Below are 18,886 nucleotides of genomic sequence, written 5' to 3'. Positions count from 1 at the left end.
TTAAGTAAGAAGCTGTAACGGCCTGGGGTCCCAGAAGGTCCGGGGTCCAAGCACCGCCCACAACTCCGGCCCCCAGGTCCCGGCGCTGCCGCCGCCTCGCCGCTCAGACGATCCGCTGCTTCGTCCGCTCGCCCGGCAGCTTTCACGTAAACCGTTCTCAACTCCCCGCTTCCGGCATAAGCGGCCGCGCATCTCTAATTCCGTACCGAGCCTGGCGCCAAAGGGCACTGGACACGTCCAAAGAATCCAAGAGAAGCACAGCCTGCCGGGAGTGAAGGGGAACCGACCAGAAACTTCCACGGAGGGTCTGAGGGCCGGAGGCGGCGCCCGCAGGCTGAGCCCCACCCTCTTCACCACCCCCACCCACAGAACGTCCGAGCCCCGCCCACCCACCCGCCCCTGAGCCTCCCTGGTGCGCGTGCGCGCACGCACCTGCAGACCCGGAAGCGGGTCCCGCGGAACAACGGACGCGCTCGGGCGGGTGGGTGTCGGTTTTTCTGGTGACTACGCTGTGCGGGCTTCAGGCCACGCTTCTCCACGCGCGGGTTCCGGGGGTCTCCCGGTAAGTTAAAACCCCTGAACGCGCTCGTCGCTCTCGCTCTGAGTCCGTCCCTTCCGCCTCTCGTGGCTTCGCCAGAAGACTCAGTTCGGTCCCTGGAGTCTGAGTCCGAGTCCGGGTAAACCCGCGGTGAGGCAGGCACCGGCCCCAACTTTCTGCCTGCGGTGCTTATAGACGTTGACCTCCTGCAGCGATGTTTTCCTGCTCTGGGCTGCCTTCCTCCCCTTCTCAAACCTTTCTCTGACTTCCAACTTCCCCAGCCCTTTTCCCGCCACCTCCGCCCAGTTCCGTTGTGCAGAGTTTTCCCTCAGGAGTTGGGTGTGCGCCCTTCACCTCTGAAGAGAGCAGAGAGGGAACCGAGAGGCAGAAATAGATGCCGTTTAGTGAGGCATCAGAAAGTCTGGGGAGAAAGACCCACGAGGATTGAAACAGATACTAACAGAATGGGGCCAGTTTGTAGGAGGAAGAATAGAGAGGGAGGGAAACAGAATGATGTGTAGAAAAAAGAAGAGGAAACACAGAAATGAACAAAAGGAGAAGAAACAGAGTCATATACAGAGAACAGAGTACATAGTGGTGGAGAAAACAGAGGACCCACACTCAGGTGAGTATTGAGTGGATTGGATGTGGAATATTAAGTTCTAAAGTACTAACTTGCGGCTCTATAACCTAATTAATGTCAAGTTTGTTGACTTGTTTAAATAATGCAGAAAAGATGAGAGTTGCAAAAACCAGATGATTACATCATTGATAATTCCACTTGCAATCCCTGTTCATCCAGAGTGCAGAGATTTAGCTCAGTCAATTCCAGTTCCTCCTCTTACCTTTAAAAATAAATGGAAGAAGAATTTCTTTCACTGCATGGTGCTTTTTAAAACGGCCATTATTAACGGTTCTGTTCCCCTCTCCCCCGTTCTTCTGCGGTTCCTGTCTGTCTTTTCTAAATTTGATGTATCCTCACACTTGTTCTAACTTCAATCTCAGAACTCATTGGATAGTTCTTAAATTTCCAAATTATTCTTCCTCTAAATTTTATTGTTTAGATTATGAGGTTTATATACTTTCTACTGTATCCTGTATTGGAACTATTCTTTGCTGTCTGGCAAATAGCTTTACAGCACTTCACTATGCATGTGATAAGGATGTTGTGATCTTTTAACATTCAAGACCTTATTTAACCAGTTAGTTTAGTATTCAACTGCTTCTTTCTTCCCTTAAGTTATCTGCTAAATCAGTGGGCTCTGAACTGAAGTCTCCAGCTAAGATGATGTTCCCCTCAAGTCTCCTCTGTCCTTTCTGTGCAGATGTTGAAGGTTGGGCTGGATTGATGTGGAACTTTGTTCCAACAGAGCCCGTGTGTTTACAATGAAGAGATTGCTCAGAGCTTATCTTGACATGTGACCCTCTTTCATATTTTCCTGGAGTAATAACTTTATAATTTCATATTTTTTATTCTATTTTTTTTTTCTGGAGGAGAGGAATTAAATGTTTGGGTTTGATTAAACCATCAAACAAGAAGCCTCTCTTGCTCAGGAGTATGAAAGATAATCTGGAATTAGGACAGACCTTTTCTACTTAAACCTAGCCGGGCCGCCACTTACACCCAGCTCTGCTCACCCACCTCAGACTTCTTCAAGGTAAACTTGGCAAAATTACTTGCCCTGTGAGTCTGATATGCCACCTGTAACATGGAGAAGTTAAAGCAGACCAGGTTTTCTGAGTCTGTGCAACTGGGACCCCTGAAATGATCTTCAGAATTGGTCTTGTTTTTGCATTTGGCAGTTTTCTGGGATGGGTGCCCAGTTAGAATTTGAAATGTGCCCCAGTCCTCCAGCGATAATGCAGACCGCTAAGAAAGAGGCAGGAGCATAAGCTCAAAGAAAGAGGCATGCTGCTCTCTGAGCTTGTCTTTCTCAATTTCTGCATCATGGGCCAAATCTTTTTTCTTCTTTTCTTTTTGACTTGTCTTGCTTGTAATGTTTGCAAACATCAAATCGCTATGTAGTATGCCCAGAAGTAACCTAGTATTTGTACATCAACAATACTTCAACGTAAGAGGGGGGAAAAAACTAATGTAATTTTAGAATGCACTGCTGTAAATACAGCATTGGATACCAACAGCATAAAAGCAGATGATTGTCCTCCATCTCTTCGGTAGAATATTATGGTTTGGAATTTAGGCCAAATTTTAGGAGGAACCTTTGACAAAGTAGAATGCGGTATGAGAGACCAGAACTGAGCCAAAGGACCTGAGACAACTTTTTGAATAACTGTTGAATTACAGTCTTCACATAAGCATTGGAGCATCATAACTGAGTGCAAAAAACACATTTATTGGTTTGTGATGTTTGTCGTAAAACAATGCAGGGTATGTTTTACTGAAGGCAGAGATTATGAAGAAAAGGTTAGGCCTTGTTTTTGTGGAAACGTGTAATGTTTGATGTGTTGCTGTATGTGTTCATACTAATCAGTGTGTCAACCAGAGTATGAGTGGATAGGTGCTGCAGTCAAACCGAGAAAACTTCCTACTCTGATTATAGTGAGGAGGCTAAGAAGGCTCCTTGTTGAGGTTAGAAAAGACCTCATCAATATTGACTGTCCTCGCTCCTTTGGTATTATGTCCACATATTTAAGGACCTGGTTCCAGTCCCACAACTGGCATCAAATCCACCTTTTAAATACTGCTGCAAGTTGCACCAGTGAGTATGTTGGGAGCCAGTTTGTACCTTCTGGTATATAGACAGATTTTAGCACTAGTGATCCAGTAGCAAATTAGTAAAATGACATTCATAATAAAAGGATATTGCTGTGAAAGTAATATTACTGTAAGCACAGTGACGTCAGCCAACTAGTGTTTGCTTACCTCTGCTTCTGCACTTATGCTGTTCATTCACTCTCAACAGCCTGTTCCTAATAAGACATTGAAACGTGCAAATATTACAGATTTCCTTGAGAGTTACATATTTCTCAAGTGTTACATGACTGAGTCTTTCCACTCAAACCTATTGTTTCGAGTGGACTAATAGTGGACCCTACTTCTGATGGGGAGCTGGGTAAGCCAAGCAAGGAAGTCAAGTTACTATAAGGAAGGCTTTCAAATTATGTTCAGAAGAGAACTCAGGAGATCGTTGCCAGCGTATGGAATGGAGTGCAAACTACCAGAATGGAAGATGTGTTTCCTTTTACACAGAGCTTGCATTCTTTTAAGGAAAATGGATATGTGTGTATTTTAAAACATATCTTGTGAAGTAATAGAAGCAGGTGTAAACTACAGAGGTGAATAATTCTATCTGGATGGGATAAAGTTGGACCATTTAAGGGAAGAGGATTGGGAGAGGCAACTCTTACAGCCATTTTAGTTTAGTTTATTTTTATTATTCAAGTTGAATTTTAAATAGTTTGTACTAGTTCACCAGCTAATAAACAAGAAGCAGCATTCCAAAATGAAGAAAGTAAGTGTGTTAGTGGTGTGAAGAGACTATTAGCACCTTTTAATGTTGCTTGGATGCGAAGTATGAAGCAGAGAGTGAAAGGAATGCAGCTGGAGGCAAAAGCGAGGGTCATGTCACAAGGGGACTTATGACAGAGTCTCTCCTAAGGAGCTTTATTTGCTCCTGTGGACATGAAGAGGTCATTGAGAGGCTAAAAGCAAGGTGCTAATAAGTCATTGTCGCATTTTGGATAGTGAACTGTCATAAGGTTCTCCCTGTGTGTATACTTGTGGCAGGGGAAGGAGGCGTGTTGATTCTAAGCATTAAACAACATATTTTTATCGCACAGAATAATCTTACCTGAGAAAGAAGCTCAGAGGAAGTGGAAAGAAAGAAGGAATGGCGTTTTCGCAGGTAGAAGGCATACTCTTCATTGACTGTTCTGTTCTCTCCTTCCTAAAACGGCTCATTTTGGACTTGTTACATTTCTCAGTCTCTGAAGTTTCCTGTCTAAAATATTTACTCTCACACAGGGCCTTCCCTCAATCTCCTCTCATCTCCCTGCCGATTCTACCTCATGGTGACCCAGTGACATGGAACTTGGGAAGAGTCCCCTTTTAGGTGATCATCCTGTGGAGGGTTTTATACTCAGACACGGATTGGAGATGCCGGGGAGTAGGTTCTGTGGTGTCAGTGAGGTAGGGCAGTGAGGACTGTTGAGAGAATGCTCTGTCAGCTCTGTAGAAACCAGGATCACAGAGACTACATATGTAAGTGATGTGTTAATGTGCGCAAATATCAGAGGAGGTCTGGAAAGGGAAACTAATACAGAGAAACTTGCCTCATCACATTTTATCAATGCATTGGAAGCTAAAGAAGTGAATCATTGAGGGGAGGGAATAGCACAGTGGTAGAGGGCATTCCTAGCATGTACGAGATCCTGGGCTCAGTATCCCGTTCCTCTGTTAAGAAAGAAAGAACGAAGGAAAGAAAGAGGGAGGGAGGGAGCGAGGAAGGAAGAAAGAAAGAAAAGAGAAAGAGAGAGCGAGAGGGAGTGAGGGAGGGAGGAAGGAAAGAGAGAGAGAGAGAAAAACTTAATTACCTCCCCCCATAAAAATCTTTTAAACAATTTTTTTTAAAAAAAGAAGTGAATCATTATATTTCTGACTCTAAAATATCAGTACTCAAAAATGAAGTGGGAAGGTCCAAAATAGAAATAAGGTATAGAGAGTTTTATTACCTAATTAGTTTTTAAAAGTAGACTCAACTTAATTGTCTAACAGGAAGGGTCCTTTAAATTATTCACGCCACATCCATCTCACAGAGACCCAGGTGTTCACATAGGGATTCTCATGCAGCAGATGGTTTTCGATAAAAATGGTTATAATTTAGCCAGGACACAGGAGCATAACTTTCTGCCGTCAGAGAGCCTGGAGCCACATTCTGATTCTACTCATTGTTGTTCAGTGTTACATGTTTTGTACTGACCTTCTTGTGTATGTGTATTTGTGGTTCAGCTCCACCCAGTGATGCAGTTTAGAAAATAAGTAAAATATCCCCTTCCCTGTCTTCCACCGTCACTTACTGTCTCCACCAGGAACAACTGTTAGTTCTCAGCACAAATCTATTAAAAGGCATTTTTTTAAATTGAAGTTCAGCCAGTTACATTGTGTCTATATCCTATATCTGGTGTACAGTAAAATATCCCAGTCATGCATATACATACATATATTCATTTTCATTTTTTTTCCATTAAAGTTTGTTACAAGGTATTGAACATAGTTCCCCGTGCTATACAAAAGAAACTTTTCTTAAAATCTATTTTTATATATAGTGGCTAACATTTGCAAATCTCAAACTCCCAAATTTATCCCCTCCCACCCTCTTTCCCCTGTAACCATAAGATTGCTTACTAAGTCTGCGAGTCTGTTTCTGTTTTGTAGATGAGTTCACAGTGTCCGTTTTTTTTGAGATACCACATATGATTGATATTTAAAATACATTTATACATTGAAATGTGATTTTAGAACATATTTTTCAGTAAATGTTTTGTTATGATACTTTATTCTGTAAATTTAAATATTTACATGCCATATGTATTGGAATTATTTTCATATTAGTAAATGTAGAGATGACTGTTCTTTAGATCCTCATTGGAGCATTCTCTCAATGCTCTCAAACAGGGGTTTTTCACATTTTTTACTGTTATAAAAAATGACATAGTGGCTACTTTTCATTAGGCCAACTTCAGTATAGGTGTCTAAGGATTTCTCCAGAACGGGCAACCTGAGCACGATTACTGCATTAATGATGCTGTTTCAGAAGAATAGGCGTTACAAGTACTAAGTAAAGATTATAAATCAACTGTCTTAAATGTACTGAGAGAGCTACAGGAAACCATGGACAAAGACTAAAGGAAAGTCAGAGAACAATGTTTCAACAAATGGAAAATACCAGTAAAGAGATAGATGTTAACACAAAAGAGAAGAAATAGAAATTCTGGAGCCAGAAAGTGCCATAACTGAATTTGAAAATTCATTACAGGGTTTCGACAGCAGATTGACAATCAGAATAAAGAGTCAGTGAACTTAACATACGTTAATTGGAATTATCCAGTCTGAGCGGAAGAAGAGTAGAAAAAAAGAAGAATGAACAGAAACTAGGAAATATTTGGGACACTATCAAAAATACCAATATACACATAATAGGAGACCCAGAAAGAAAGGAGAAAGGGCAGAAAGAATATTTGAAGAAGGAAGAGCGGAAAGCCTCACAAATTTATTCAGAACATGAAGCTACAAATCTAAGAAACTCAACAGACTTCAGATGTGATAAACACAGAGCCTGGCCAAGACATATAACCAACGACAAAGACAAGAAGAGAGTGGGAAAAGCAGTGAAACAAACAACTTCTCGTGTACAGGGTCCTCAAGAAGATTAACAGCCTGTTTCTCATCAGAAACTGTGGAGGCCAGAAAGGAGTCTGACGATATACTTAAAGTTTGAAAGATTAAAAAAAAAAAAAAAACTACCAGGAATTCATTATCGGGGAAACTATGCCTTAAAATTGGTAATGAAATTTAGAGACACCTATGACAGCTATGTAAACAAAACCTGAAGGACTTCACACTGCCTCACTTATCCTACTTGAAATTCTAAATGGAGATCTTCAGGCTGAAATGAAAGGTTATTAGCAGTACCTCAAAGCCGCAGGGGCAAATAAAGAACTGTGGGAATGTAACTAGATAGGCATATATAAAAGACAGTATTACTGTATTTTTAGTTTTTAACTCATTTTTTCCTTTGTGGCTTGAGGCAGATGTGTAAAAGTCATCATAAATCTGTTATTGAATGCAAAATGTATAAAGAAATAATTTTTGACAATAATATAAGGGGGCAGTATAGGAGCAGTTGTATGCTGTTAAAGCTAAGTGATATCAGCTGGAACACAGATAATATCAGTTTAATATGTAAACTGTAATTCCCAAGGTAACCACTAAGAAAATAATTTTAAAATATACAGAAAAGTAAATATGAAGGGAATTTGACTGTTATGCACACAGAGACATACACAGAAGGAAGCAAGGGTGGAATTACAAAACAAAGAAAATATTAGACATTTAGAAATTGAATAGCTAAATGGCAGAAGTAATTCTTCCCTTGTTTAGAGTTACTTAAATGTAAATAGGTTAAACTTTGCATTAAAAGGCATCAACTGCAAGTTTTTTTTTTTAAGATTTTACTGAATCTTTCTACAAAACACTTTACGATACTCAAATAGGGATGAAATGAAATGAAATACTCAAGTAGAAATGAAAGGATAGAAAAAGATATTCCATGGAAATAGTAACCAGTCCTAGCTATACTCATCCCAGATTGAATAAACTTTAAATCATAAAATGGTTACCAGAGATTTTTAAGGACATACACATCAGTTGATCCAGTTGATTAATCCGTCAATCAGATGAAACAGCCAAAAGCAATAAGCACATAACAACTAAGCCCCAAGTATTTTGAAGCAAAAACTGAGGAGAGATGGACAGTTCAACTCTCGTAGTTGGAGACCTCAGTACTCCCCTTTTAGTAGTGGGTGGAACAACCAGACAGAATGTGATTCAGCCATAAAAAAGGAATGCAGTACTGATAAGTGCCACATCATGGGTGAACCAGAAACACTCAGTGAAAGAAACCATACCGAAAAGCTCACATCTTGTACTGTTCCATTTATATGAAAATATCACAAGTCGGTAAATGCGTAATGACAGTAAGCACTAGTGGTGTCCAGGGACTGGGCGCAAAGGGGAATGGGAAGTGACTGCATAATGGGTGGATTTCCTTCAGTGGTGTTAAAAATGTTTTTGAACTAGAGTTGATGCTGTGCAGTATTGTGAAAGTACTAAATGCCACTGAATGGTACCTTAAAATAGCTAACTTTATGTTAACATGAATCTTACCTCAGTTAAAAAGAATTAGAGAAATATAACTTGCTCAGAATTATCTTATGGATCAACCAGAACATTCACTGCAGCCCAGTCAACCCTTATACACATCAGTTTATGTAAGTTTGTGTCAAACTCAGAACTCTCTCCTTGCCCACGTTATGAAATGCACTTTGTTTTCAGGGACTATTTACACTCAAGGATGTGGCCATCGAGTTCTCCCAGGAGGAGTGGGAGTGCCTGGTCCCTGCCCAGAGGGCCTTGTACAGGGACGTGATGTTGGAGACCTGCAGGAACCTGCTCTCCCTGGGTGAGGAGAACGTCCCTCCGGAAGTCGGTAACTACTCTTGTCCACCTTTGCATGTTCCCTGTGAGTCTTTTGCAAGCCCCTGGCGTGCCTGTGACAGTTTCAAATCCCTGTTCTTAAGAGAGTGGTTGAAGTTGTTTTGATTCAGATTGAAAGGCTGAAAGGCTTTATAACATGATTTCAGACTCTGACTTCCCTTTCTTCAGAAGTTCTGCATCCATGCTCATTAGTTGTGCTTACGGAACAGTAGTAGAAAGCCTTACGGCAAATTTTTAAAAATACCTCATTCTCTGATTTTTACCCTTGTGGTTTTGATTCAGTAGTTTTTAGAAGAGAGCTAGATATTTGCGTACTTAAAATAATCTAAGCATTCAGCAGGCAGGCAGTTGACTGATTTTTATAATACAGTTCTAGACCCCTCTGTAATTTTGTTTCTTCTTGGCTGAACAAAGCTGAGGGAGCTTCTGATGCCAGCATTTTTTATGTCTGCTGTAATTTGTTTAAACCTCTGGTACTTTTACTTTCATCTTGCAAATTTCATTGTTATAAATGACCTTTTTCTTTATTTTATCATTCATTCATATTTTTGATGAACTTTTTAGTGTTCTTTGTTGTATAGCTACAATTTGGGCTGTGGAGTCATGGAATGAATATTGATCTTTATATTTTACAGGATGTCTTTCTTGAGCGTTTATTACTTGACATTTGTTTCCCCAAAACCTACGTAATCTCTAGAAATTTTTGAAAAGATAGTCTAAGTCACTCCTTTTACTCTGTTTTTTTAATTACTTAGTACTGACTATTAACACATACAGCTTCCCTCTAATAGACTTTTTCTAAGCAGCTGTAGATTCACGGAAAAACGGAATGGAAGTTACAGAGATTTCCCATGTATTTTCTACCCCAGTCATGCAGACCTTGCCCCATTATCAACATCCCACACAAGAGGGGTGTTTTTGTTACCACTGATGAACCTGCATTGACACAAGCTAACCCCTCCGAGTACATGTTTACATTAGAGTTCACTCTTGCTGTTGTACATTCCATGGGCTTGGACAAATGTATAGTGACATGTATGCTCATACTCATGGTATAGTTTACATAGAGTGAGTCAGTATTATGCCTCTTGCTAAACCAGTTCTCTTTTCCAAGGTCAGCCCCTTAACTGCTGTAGCACAATCAGATTTTCATAGATTCGCAAGTACAAGCACTGCTCCCACATTGCCCATTACTCTTGCTTTATTAAATCCCAGTCCCAGCCTTCCCTCAGATTTTTATTGATCCAACTATTCTGGTACCTCCCAGAAGTATATTAATTTTGAGCCCCTAGGCTCCCCATTTTTGGCAGGACTTGCCCCCTTCCACACTGTACACACTGCAAAAGGAAAGACCCCTACTGTGCACAGTATAGCTTGCTCAGATCAGCAGCAGGATCTGGTGACTGTGTACATCAACGTGTGCAGGACACGATGATGTGTACTGTTATCTGGGAATGGTGAGACAGTCACACTGTACGTAACACAACAGTGACACAACTCAGGTTCTATATCTCTCTTGAAACGTTTCTTTGTAGGCTTCTGGTGTTTATTGAGACCTGTCATAGTCTGCACTGCCCGGATGGACAGTGGTGCTTAATGCTTGTGAATGCTCATGGATGTGTCATGGGTGTATGCACACCCAGGTCACACCCTGACTCTGGATTTTGCTCTCAGTCACTTTGGGATAGGTATTTAAGCCTTGTGAGCCTTCTGTTTTGATATGAAAAATTGAATAATTTACATCAAAAATGATTAAAATAATGCTGCCAGAGGGCTTCAAACACTATATGGCACATAGTAAGGACTAGGAAATTACCTGTAGTTAATAAGATAATGTCAATTTTTTGATCATGTTTCTTATGAGATTTACATGTGCCTGCAGTGTACCTTGTATGTTGTCATTTTGTAATTTTTTCCAGATTAGTATTTTTACTCACCTTAGATAACAAGTTTTCAAAGCACACACTATACACTATATATATTTTTGGCCATATAACTGCATAGTTAAATCATACTTCATGGCTAAGGAGTTGATCTCCATTTTGGCTATTATAGAACTGTAGGCTTTAAATCATAATAGAGATTTCAGACAGTTTTCCCTAATTCTTAATTTTTATTTTGTATTTACCTGAACCTGATATATCAAAATTCAGTGATTTTTACTTTTCCTATTATATGTTTCTTCTGGAAAGTAAATTCTTTCTTCAGTTCTTATGGAAGAATCCTTTAGAATGCCAGAGACTTATTATTTTGTGTAACTGTAGTTACTTATTAACGTACCTGCTGGAGCTACCATGGGTTACTAAATATTTCATTAATTATTATTGTGGTATACAGATGTTTAAAAACATCTTTTTTAATTTGTTATTTGTATAATTTTGTAATTCAATACGAAATGTTTATTTTCCAACTTACTTAGCAGGAAGCCTTTCTGCTGGATTTGCAGTCAAGGAATTAGTACCAAGAGAGGCCATTCATAAAGAAGAATTATACCATCTGGTGATACTGGACAGAAAAGAAAGCCATGGCATCAAGGATTTTGACCTCAAGGAAGTCTGGGAAAATACACATGAGGGTGCGAGCACATGGGGCTACGCTGCAAGAAATTATAAAGAAGTGCCTTTGACCCATAACAAAAGCCTCAGTCATAGAGAAGATCAAGATGATAAATCCTTAGTTAATTTTCCTCAGAGTGTTTCTGTAAGAAGTATTAATATATATGAGTATTTCATGCATGACAAACCATTCATAAGAAATTTGTTAAAAATGAAACATAGCATAAGCATTGCGGGAAACACGTACAGAAATTGTTTGGAAAGTGGAATTGGAGTAAGTTTGCAGGCCCACGTGGCTGCACTGCAGAGACTCCCAACTGAGGAGAAAATGTATGAATACAGTCAAGTTGAGAAGTCAATCAACAGTGGTTCCTCAGTTTCACCACTGCAAAGAATTCCTGCTAGTGTGAAAAACACTTTGTTACCTGCACAAGACAGGAGAGCACACACTAGAGAAAAATCCTACAACTGTGATGCCTGTGGGAAGGCTTTCAGCAAAAGCTCAAACCTCAGGAATCACAAGAGAATCCATTCTGGACAGAAACCTTACAAATGCAATGTGTGTGGCAAGGCCTTTAACCAGTGTTCTAATCTCACTACACATCAGAGAGTGCACACAGGAGAGAAGCCATATAAATGTGATGTATGTGGCAAAGTCTTTAGTCGAAATTCACACCTTGCAAATCATCAGAGAATGCACACTGGAGAGAAACCTTACAAATGTCGGGAATGTGGTAAGGCCTTTATCCAACATTCACTCCTTTGGAGTCATGAGAAAATGCATACTGGTGAGAAACCTTACAAATGTAGTGAATGCAGTAAAGTCTTTGCTGAACGTTCAAGCCTTAACAAACATAAAAAAATCCATACTGGAGAGAAACCTTATATATGTGCTCAGTGTGGCAAAGCCTTTACCATGCGATCAAATCTTACTCAGCATGAGACAATCCATACTGGAGAGAAACCTTACAAATGTGTTCAGTGTGGCAAAGCTTTTACCCAATTTTCACGCCTTACTAGGCATCAGAAAATGCATACCGGAGAGAAACCACACAAATGTAGCATGTGTGGAAAGGCTTTTATCGAACATTCACAACTTTGGGGTCATGAGAGAATTCATACTGGAGAGAAGCCACACAAATGTAATGTGTGTGGCAAGGGATTTACCCAACGTTCAAGCCTTATAGCACATCAGAGAATTCATACAGGAGAAAAATCTTACAAATGTAAAAACTGTGATAAGACTTTTATCCAACATTCACAACTTTGGGGTCATGAGAGAACTCACTCAGGAGAGAAACCTTACATATGTAATGAGTGTGGCAAAGCTTTTACAATGCGTTCATATCTTACTCAACATAAAACAATCCATACAGGAGAGAAACCTTACAAATGTGTTCAGTGTGGCAAAGCTTATACCCAATTTGCAAGCCTTACTAGGCATCAGAAAATACATACTGAAAACAAACATACACCTAACTTATGTGGCAGTGCTTTTATTCAAAGCTCAAGCTGTGTGGATCATCAGAGAATTTATAGTAGGAATTACCTTAAAATGTAATGATTGACACAAAACTTGTGCAAGTATTCCAGCCTTACCCAGGCTAAGAGACTCCATCATGGAAAAAGAAGACATACAGATGGCTGAAAGGTATGTAAAATGATGCGCAACATCACTAGCCATCGTGGACATTCAGACCAAATCCACTATGAGATGTCACCTCACACCTGTCGGAATGGCTGTCAACAAAAAGACAACAAATAACAAGTGATGGTGAAGATGAGGAATTCTCATGCACTTTTAGTAGGACTGTAAATTGGTGCAACAACTATGGAAAACTATATAGTGGTACCTCAAAAAATTAAAAATAGGGGAGGAGGGTATAGCTCAGTAGTAGAGTGCATACTTAGCATGTAGCACAAGGTCCCAGGTTCAATACACAGTACCTCCACTAAAAATAACTAAATACACCTAATTAACTACCCCCCAAATAAATAAATAATTTTTAATTGAAAATAGAACTGCCCTATGGTTCAGCAGTTGCACATCTGGATATTTTCTTAATAATACTAATTTGAAAAAATACATGCACACCATTGTTCATTGTACCATTATTTTTAATAGCCAAGAGGTGCAAGCTACCTAAATATCAACTGATAGGTGAGTAGATAAAATGTGGGCGGTGTGTGTGTGTGTTTATATGGGAAAAGCTTAATGTTGGCTTCCCAATTTTGAACATCCTTGAGTTGTAATAGTTGTTACCATTAACTTATAGCCTATTATTAAAATACATTTAGAGGTGATACTAGAATATTCCCAAACTATAAGCCTTTAGTGTATCTCCCACTTGCAGGTAGGATAGCATGAATGAACAGGATCTCAAAATTGATTCTGTCATTTCTGACCCTGGTGCTAGAATCAATACCAATATCAAAACTGGAAAATATTTTTGTTTAGATTCAGAGAGAGCTGAAGGGGAATAAATTTAAGTTAGAAAGCTGAAAGGACGTTAGTAGTCTACCTTTCATTTGGAACAACTGGGAGACCGGCAGTGGATTACATGAAATAGTATACTCTAGGGATGAATTAAGTAAACTGATATTTGTCTCTTCACGTTATTCTTGAGTACTTTGTCATTTAATATCATTAATAAGGGATATTTTTTATTTGTTCTGCAAATGTTTTCTCTAATGTCTTTTCCCTTTACCTGTTTTTGAGGTGTGAATATGAAATTCAAAATTACCATTTTTTATTAAAATTATGGTGGCCATTTAATACAATTAGCCAGTAGTATTTGGGGGTAACTCCTGGGATTATTGTTACCATGGAAACAAAACGTAATAATGAGAAGGGTTTTGCCCCCTCACACTGCGCTCTTAGTCACACAGCAGCCGTGTTGCTGTAAGGACACTGAAGACTAAGTGGAGGCTCACGGAGCTGGCGGGGCAGAGGACCCGTCACAGCCCACACTGCACCCTCTGCACTTCCTGTCAGGTGGGAATGATAAACCTACTTCTCACCTGTGTTCCGGGTGGCCTGTCACTCACAAAAGGAAACCATCCTACCTGACAAGATTATTACTTTGTGTTGGGAGCAGAATGGAGCCTCTGGGAGGGAACCTTGAACTTTAAGTTTTGTGGCTTAGAAAAACTTTATGAAAACAGCCTTTCATTGATGAAATGTTTAGCACGTGTGACCTAAAATTCACAAGGTGTGAACAAAATACATCTGAGAATGTATGACAAATATTCACAACATTAGCTTGTAAGCTCCGTGCGCGGAGAGAGGGCCTTCGGCCCTGGGGCACGCTGGGGGCCGGCGCATGGGCTGCCGGGAGTGGGCGGAGCACGGCACGCAGGCGCATTGAAGGGCAGAGGCAGCACCGCCGAGATGCGCGTGTTTCTCACGGTGGGCGCCGGGAGAGCGCCATCTTCACTGACGCCAAGGAGTGCAGGGCATCCTCAGGCATCTGCCAGACAAGCAGCGGCTGCACAAGGACGGCCAGTTTCTGGACGACGGCAAGACCGTGGGTGAGTGTGGCTTCACCAGCCAGACAGCACGGCCGCAGGTCCCAGCCACCGTGGGGCTCGCCTTCCGGGCAGAAGCAGCCCTGGAGTCCCTGTGCGTGGAGCCCTTTTGCCGCCAGCCCCAGCTGCCGGACGTGATGGAGCCGCAGGACTCAGGAAGCAGCGCCAGCGAACAAGCTGTGCAGTGAGAGCCCCCTCTCCCGCCAACTGCCAGCACCCCCCCACCAGTAAAAGAGATGTGGGTATCAAAAAAAATCGATGCCACAAGTATAATCGCAGTTTTGATAGATCACAGCCTACTCATCTATGGATTTATGCATTGCAGTAGCTTCTTTGCACTGATAAAATGCATCCATTCATTCTGTCAGTGAACGATTCTAATCATTGACAGTATAGCAGGGAATCCATGCCTATCTTCAAGTAGCTTATATAAGGGGAAATCAGCAATAATTAAAATATGATGGTGATTAAGTGTACGTGTACAATGGTAGAGTGAAAGGGACCCTAATTTAAAGTATGTTCAGGAAATGCCCATAGGATAAGGTGATATTTAAGCAGAATCATTAATTAACTGAAAGTGTGTCATGCAGATACAAATGGGGAAGGGCAGTTGTGTGGGGAAAAAATAGAAGGAGAAAATTGTCAGGATGGGAACGTGCCTACAAGATGGAGGAATATCCACAGCTAGTGTGTGGCTTCATGGGGCATGATGTTCAGTTTCTATTGGAGACATTTAAAATATGGAGACTTCTTCTAGTCAGAATTTCTTTTTTATTCTTTAGGACTTAAGAAGCAATCCTATATAAACTGGCTGTTTATATAGCCTTTTTCATGAACTTTAAAGTTGGGGGTGGGGGGTGTTTGGAAACTCCAATCTCTAGCCAGTTGGTCAGAAGCACAGGTGACAACTTGGACTTGTCACTGGCTACTGAAGTGTGTTGCGGTGAGGGGGAGGGAGATCAGTCTTGTGGGATCTGATACTATGTCTGAAAAGTGTCAGAATTGAGTTGAATTGTAGGACTCCCAGCTGGTGTCATATACAATTGTTCGTTGTGGAGAAAATGTCTACATATCTGTTGACTGGAAGTGTCAGAAGTGAAGCATTGTCTGTGAGTGTGGTGGCAGTGTGAGACAGAGGAAGGACACACAATAGGAAGCACTGGGTCTTTTCCTCCACAGGAGGAAGAAAACTTTTCTTTATAAGAAACTCCACCTTGCAAGAGGATTTTATGCAGCCTTTCAAAGTCCATATAGTACTTTACCAAGACAAACCATTCTTGTCTTGGTAAATTTTAAAAGAATCCAAGTTATACAAAATATCTGTATAACCATAATGTTATTAAAATAGAAATAAATAACAGAAAAATCCCTGGAAAATCAAATATTTGGAAAAATAATGACCTACTTGTGACTAATCGTGGGACAAAGATGAAATTAAAAAGGAAATGGGAATGTATTTTGAATTGAATGAAAATGGAAACAATGTATCAACATTTCTAATTTGCCACTAGCGCAGGACCCTTGGAGAAAGGATAGCAATTCAACAGAACACTGAAAGCCTGAAGTCTCTTTCATTTTCTTATTTGCTTGGGTTTTTTGGCCAACAGTGTGAACTTCCTCTTCCTGTTTGTAAAGAGAGTTAAGCCATTAACTGAGCTCATCCAGATCTGAGGCTTGCATACTCAAATGAAGGCAGCACCATGTAAGAGGGTAAGTAACTTGAGGTTATTTACAAATACTTGATCATGAAGAGCCAGTTGGAAATGTTGTAACTGGGAACACATAGTCCATTGAGAGGAGTTAGACAATGAAAAGTAATATATTTGTAGGTGAATTAAAAATAAATGGATATTCTAATGGAAAGAGTGAATATATAATAGAAGGAATGATGGTAATAACCTAGGAAAGGAATTCTTAAATCAAGATTTAAAAGGTGGAATAATTACTGGAGATAATGAGCTCCTACCTGTAACCTTGAATTTGAGAGTTGAAGGTGGGTGAGAAAAAAAGGGAAACGTTATTAAAAGTGCTCTCTGGAGGTTTTCTATGGTAACAGATATCCCTGAATTCCCCTTGGCTTATAACAACAAACATTTGTTTCTGCCTCATATTATATCTTTTATTATTCACTTCTAGCTTTTTCTGTAATTTGATTCTGGGATTCAGGGTAAAATTCCAGTGTATTAAAATTCCAGTGTATCTGGGCTGTACCTTTCTTGCAGCAGAGAGAAGAGAAGGTTTGAAAAAGCAAACAAAAGCTTTGAAAGCTTTCATTTAAAGTTGAAACATGCCCATCCACTCACACCAAGTGAGCCAAGGAACTCGCAAAGCCAAGCCTTCCCTGTTAATTTCGGTAAGACTTGTGAGAGCCTCCTTGTTTACTTAGGACCCAGCGAAATACAGATCCTCCAAATCCCCATCCTTTGCCTTATCAGTGATTGTCCTCACTCATTAATGGGAAGAATACTTCTTAGCATGATTTCATCAAACATTACTTAGCTTCTCTCAGCCCCCATGGCCTTGGAATTTGGGGGCACTCTTGAGCACTGTAATTCAGAACTACCTCGCTCCCATACCACTTTTCCCCCAGAAGTGGGTACGTTCAGGGTAAAATATTCCCTGAGTTGTGCCACCTACTCATCCAGTCCCCCATACGGGATTTTTTTGTAGCCCTGTTTACCCCTCGGTATAAAAGAAAAGCTCTTTTGTGTCACACTTTTGAGACACCTGCAGATTTTGTAGTTAGAGCATTGTCTCTATGGTAATAATCCTTTGGAATAAAATATCTCCTTACCTAAGATTGACTGGGGAATATTTTAGTCATTCATCTGTGTTTGAAAATGTATATACTATATAATTTTCTAGCACAGGGTTTAATATATATACACAGGTCAAACTAGATCCTTGTGTTTTTCACAGTTTTAAGTCCTTAATAATTTACATCTATTTCATAATATTACAGGAGCCATGGGTTAAAATCTTCCATGATTGAAGAAGTCCTTTCTTCCCCCTTGTGAATATGTTCATTTTGCTGCCTTAAAATTACACAAGTAACACAATTCCCTGTAAACAAGATGGATTCATGACTTGCACCTGTAATTAATTGACTTCTCCGCTACTGTTCTGTGCTTAAAGAAAAGTTCCCCATCGACTCATTTCCTTGTTTGGAATCATGGAAGTCTGTGTGGGAAGGTGTTTCTTGCCAACATGGCTAGTTAGCAGTATTGCATAATACAGAGTAATCTACCTTATAAAGATCCCAAAATCTATCCCCCTCACCCCACCTTTTTAAAATGTGATGATATATCTTCTTGTATTCATATGTGTGCCACATCAGGACATTCTCCTCAGTTAACCTGAAAATATTTTATATAGGCTATTTTCCCTACAAACATGTTCATATTTCAAAGGGTTGCCATTCCTCTATTGTAGATGAAATCTTCCACTTGTAAGGATATGAGAAAATATTCTTTGTAGTAGATGTGAGCTAACAGATATTGCCATAAAAATTAGTGTAGAAATGAATTTATTGGATATTTGATAATCTAGTTTTACTTTCTTTAGGGTTCATCTAAAAGAATATACCTTCTTACTAAATGCCTTATATTGCAAAATGATTATTCTTTAGGTGAAAATATATCCCAAATTTGTCTGTATACTTACAGGGTTGTTATTCACACCTGACAGAATGTGCATAAATGGAAAACAGAGCTAAAATACATTACGATTTTCAAATGAAAAGTAAAGTTTCTAATACTTTCAAACTGAATGTACAGATAATTTGGAATTATAATATATTTAGATAGTATTGACTTAAGCATATTAGGATGTAAACAAGTTTTTTTTCTGAACAGTATTTGAAGGTAATTTATCACAAGTGTAAATAGAATAACTCATAAAGACAAATGCAATTCTTATCAATTATAAAAAAATTCTTCTGTGCCTTCTCTTTTTATTGTATCTATATGAGATGACAGATGCTAACTAAATTTATTGTGGTAATCATTTCACAATGTATGTAAGTCAAAC

At 39.8% G+C, this 18,886-nt stretch overlaps 1 protein-coding gene across 4 annotated transcripts; it reads left to right on the top strand.

The window, feature by feature from the left end:
- The first annotated feature begins 440 nt into the window (after positions 1 to 440).
- LOC105091265 (zinc finger protein 677) lies at positions 441 to 13,948 on the top strand. Of its 4 annotated transcripts, none has more exons than XM_064489762.1 (4): positions 441 to 562; positions 4,340 to 4,404; positions 8,613 to 8,766; positions 11,194 to 13,948. In XM_064489762.1, exons 2-4 carry the CDS (start codon positions 4,390 to 4,392, stop codon positions 12,888 to 12,890), a joined length of 1,866 nt encoding a protein of 621 aa, XP_064345832.1. In that variant the 5' UTR covers positions 441 to 562; positions 4,340 to 4,389; the 3' UTR covers positions 12,891 to 13,948. The 4 variants fall into 4 exon arrangements, with proteins under 4 accessions (XP_064345832.1, XP_010981026.2, XP_010981025.2 ...); XM_010982724.3 differs by lacking the exon at positions 441 to 562 and adding an exon at positions 573 to 1,163 and having other exon boundaries at positions 11,197 to 13,948; XM_010982723.3 differs by lacking the exon at positions 441 to 562 and adding an exon at positions 573 to 1,163.
- Positions 13,949 to 18,886: the final 4,938 nt, after the last annotated feature.

Source organism: Camelus dromedarius, chromosome 9 (genome assembly GCF_036321535.1).
Source record: "Camelus dromedarius isolate mCamDro1 chromosome 9, mCamDro1.pat, whole genome shotgun sequence".
Classification (NCBI taxonomy): Eukaryota; Metazoa; Chordata; class Mammalia; order Artiodactyla; family Camelidae; genus Camelus; species Camelus dromedarius.
This window is presented reverse-complemented; position numbering and strand designations above follow the sequence as displayed.

Bases quoted from the DNA above. Each gene is read 5' to 3' on its own strand.
- LOC105091265 (XM_064489762.1), top strand. The intron at 8,767-11,193 runs GTAACTACTCTT...CAACTTACTTAG, and splicing joins GAACGTCCCTCCGGAAGTCG to CAGGAAGCCTTTCTGCTGGA.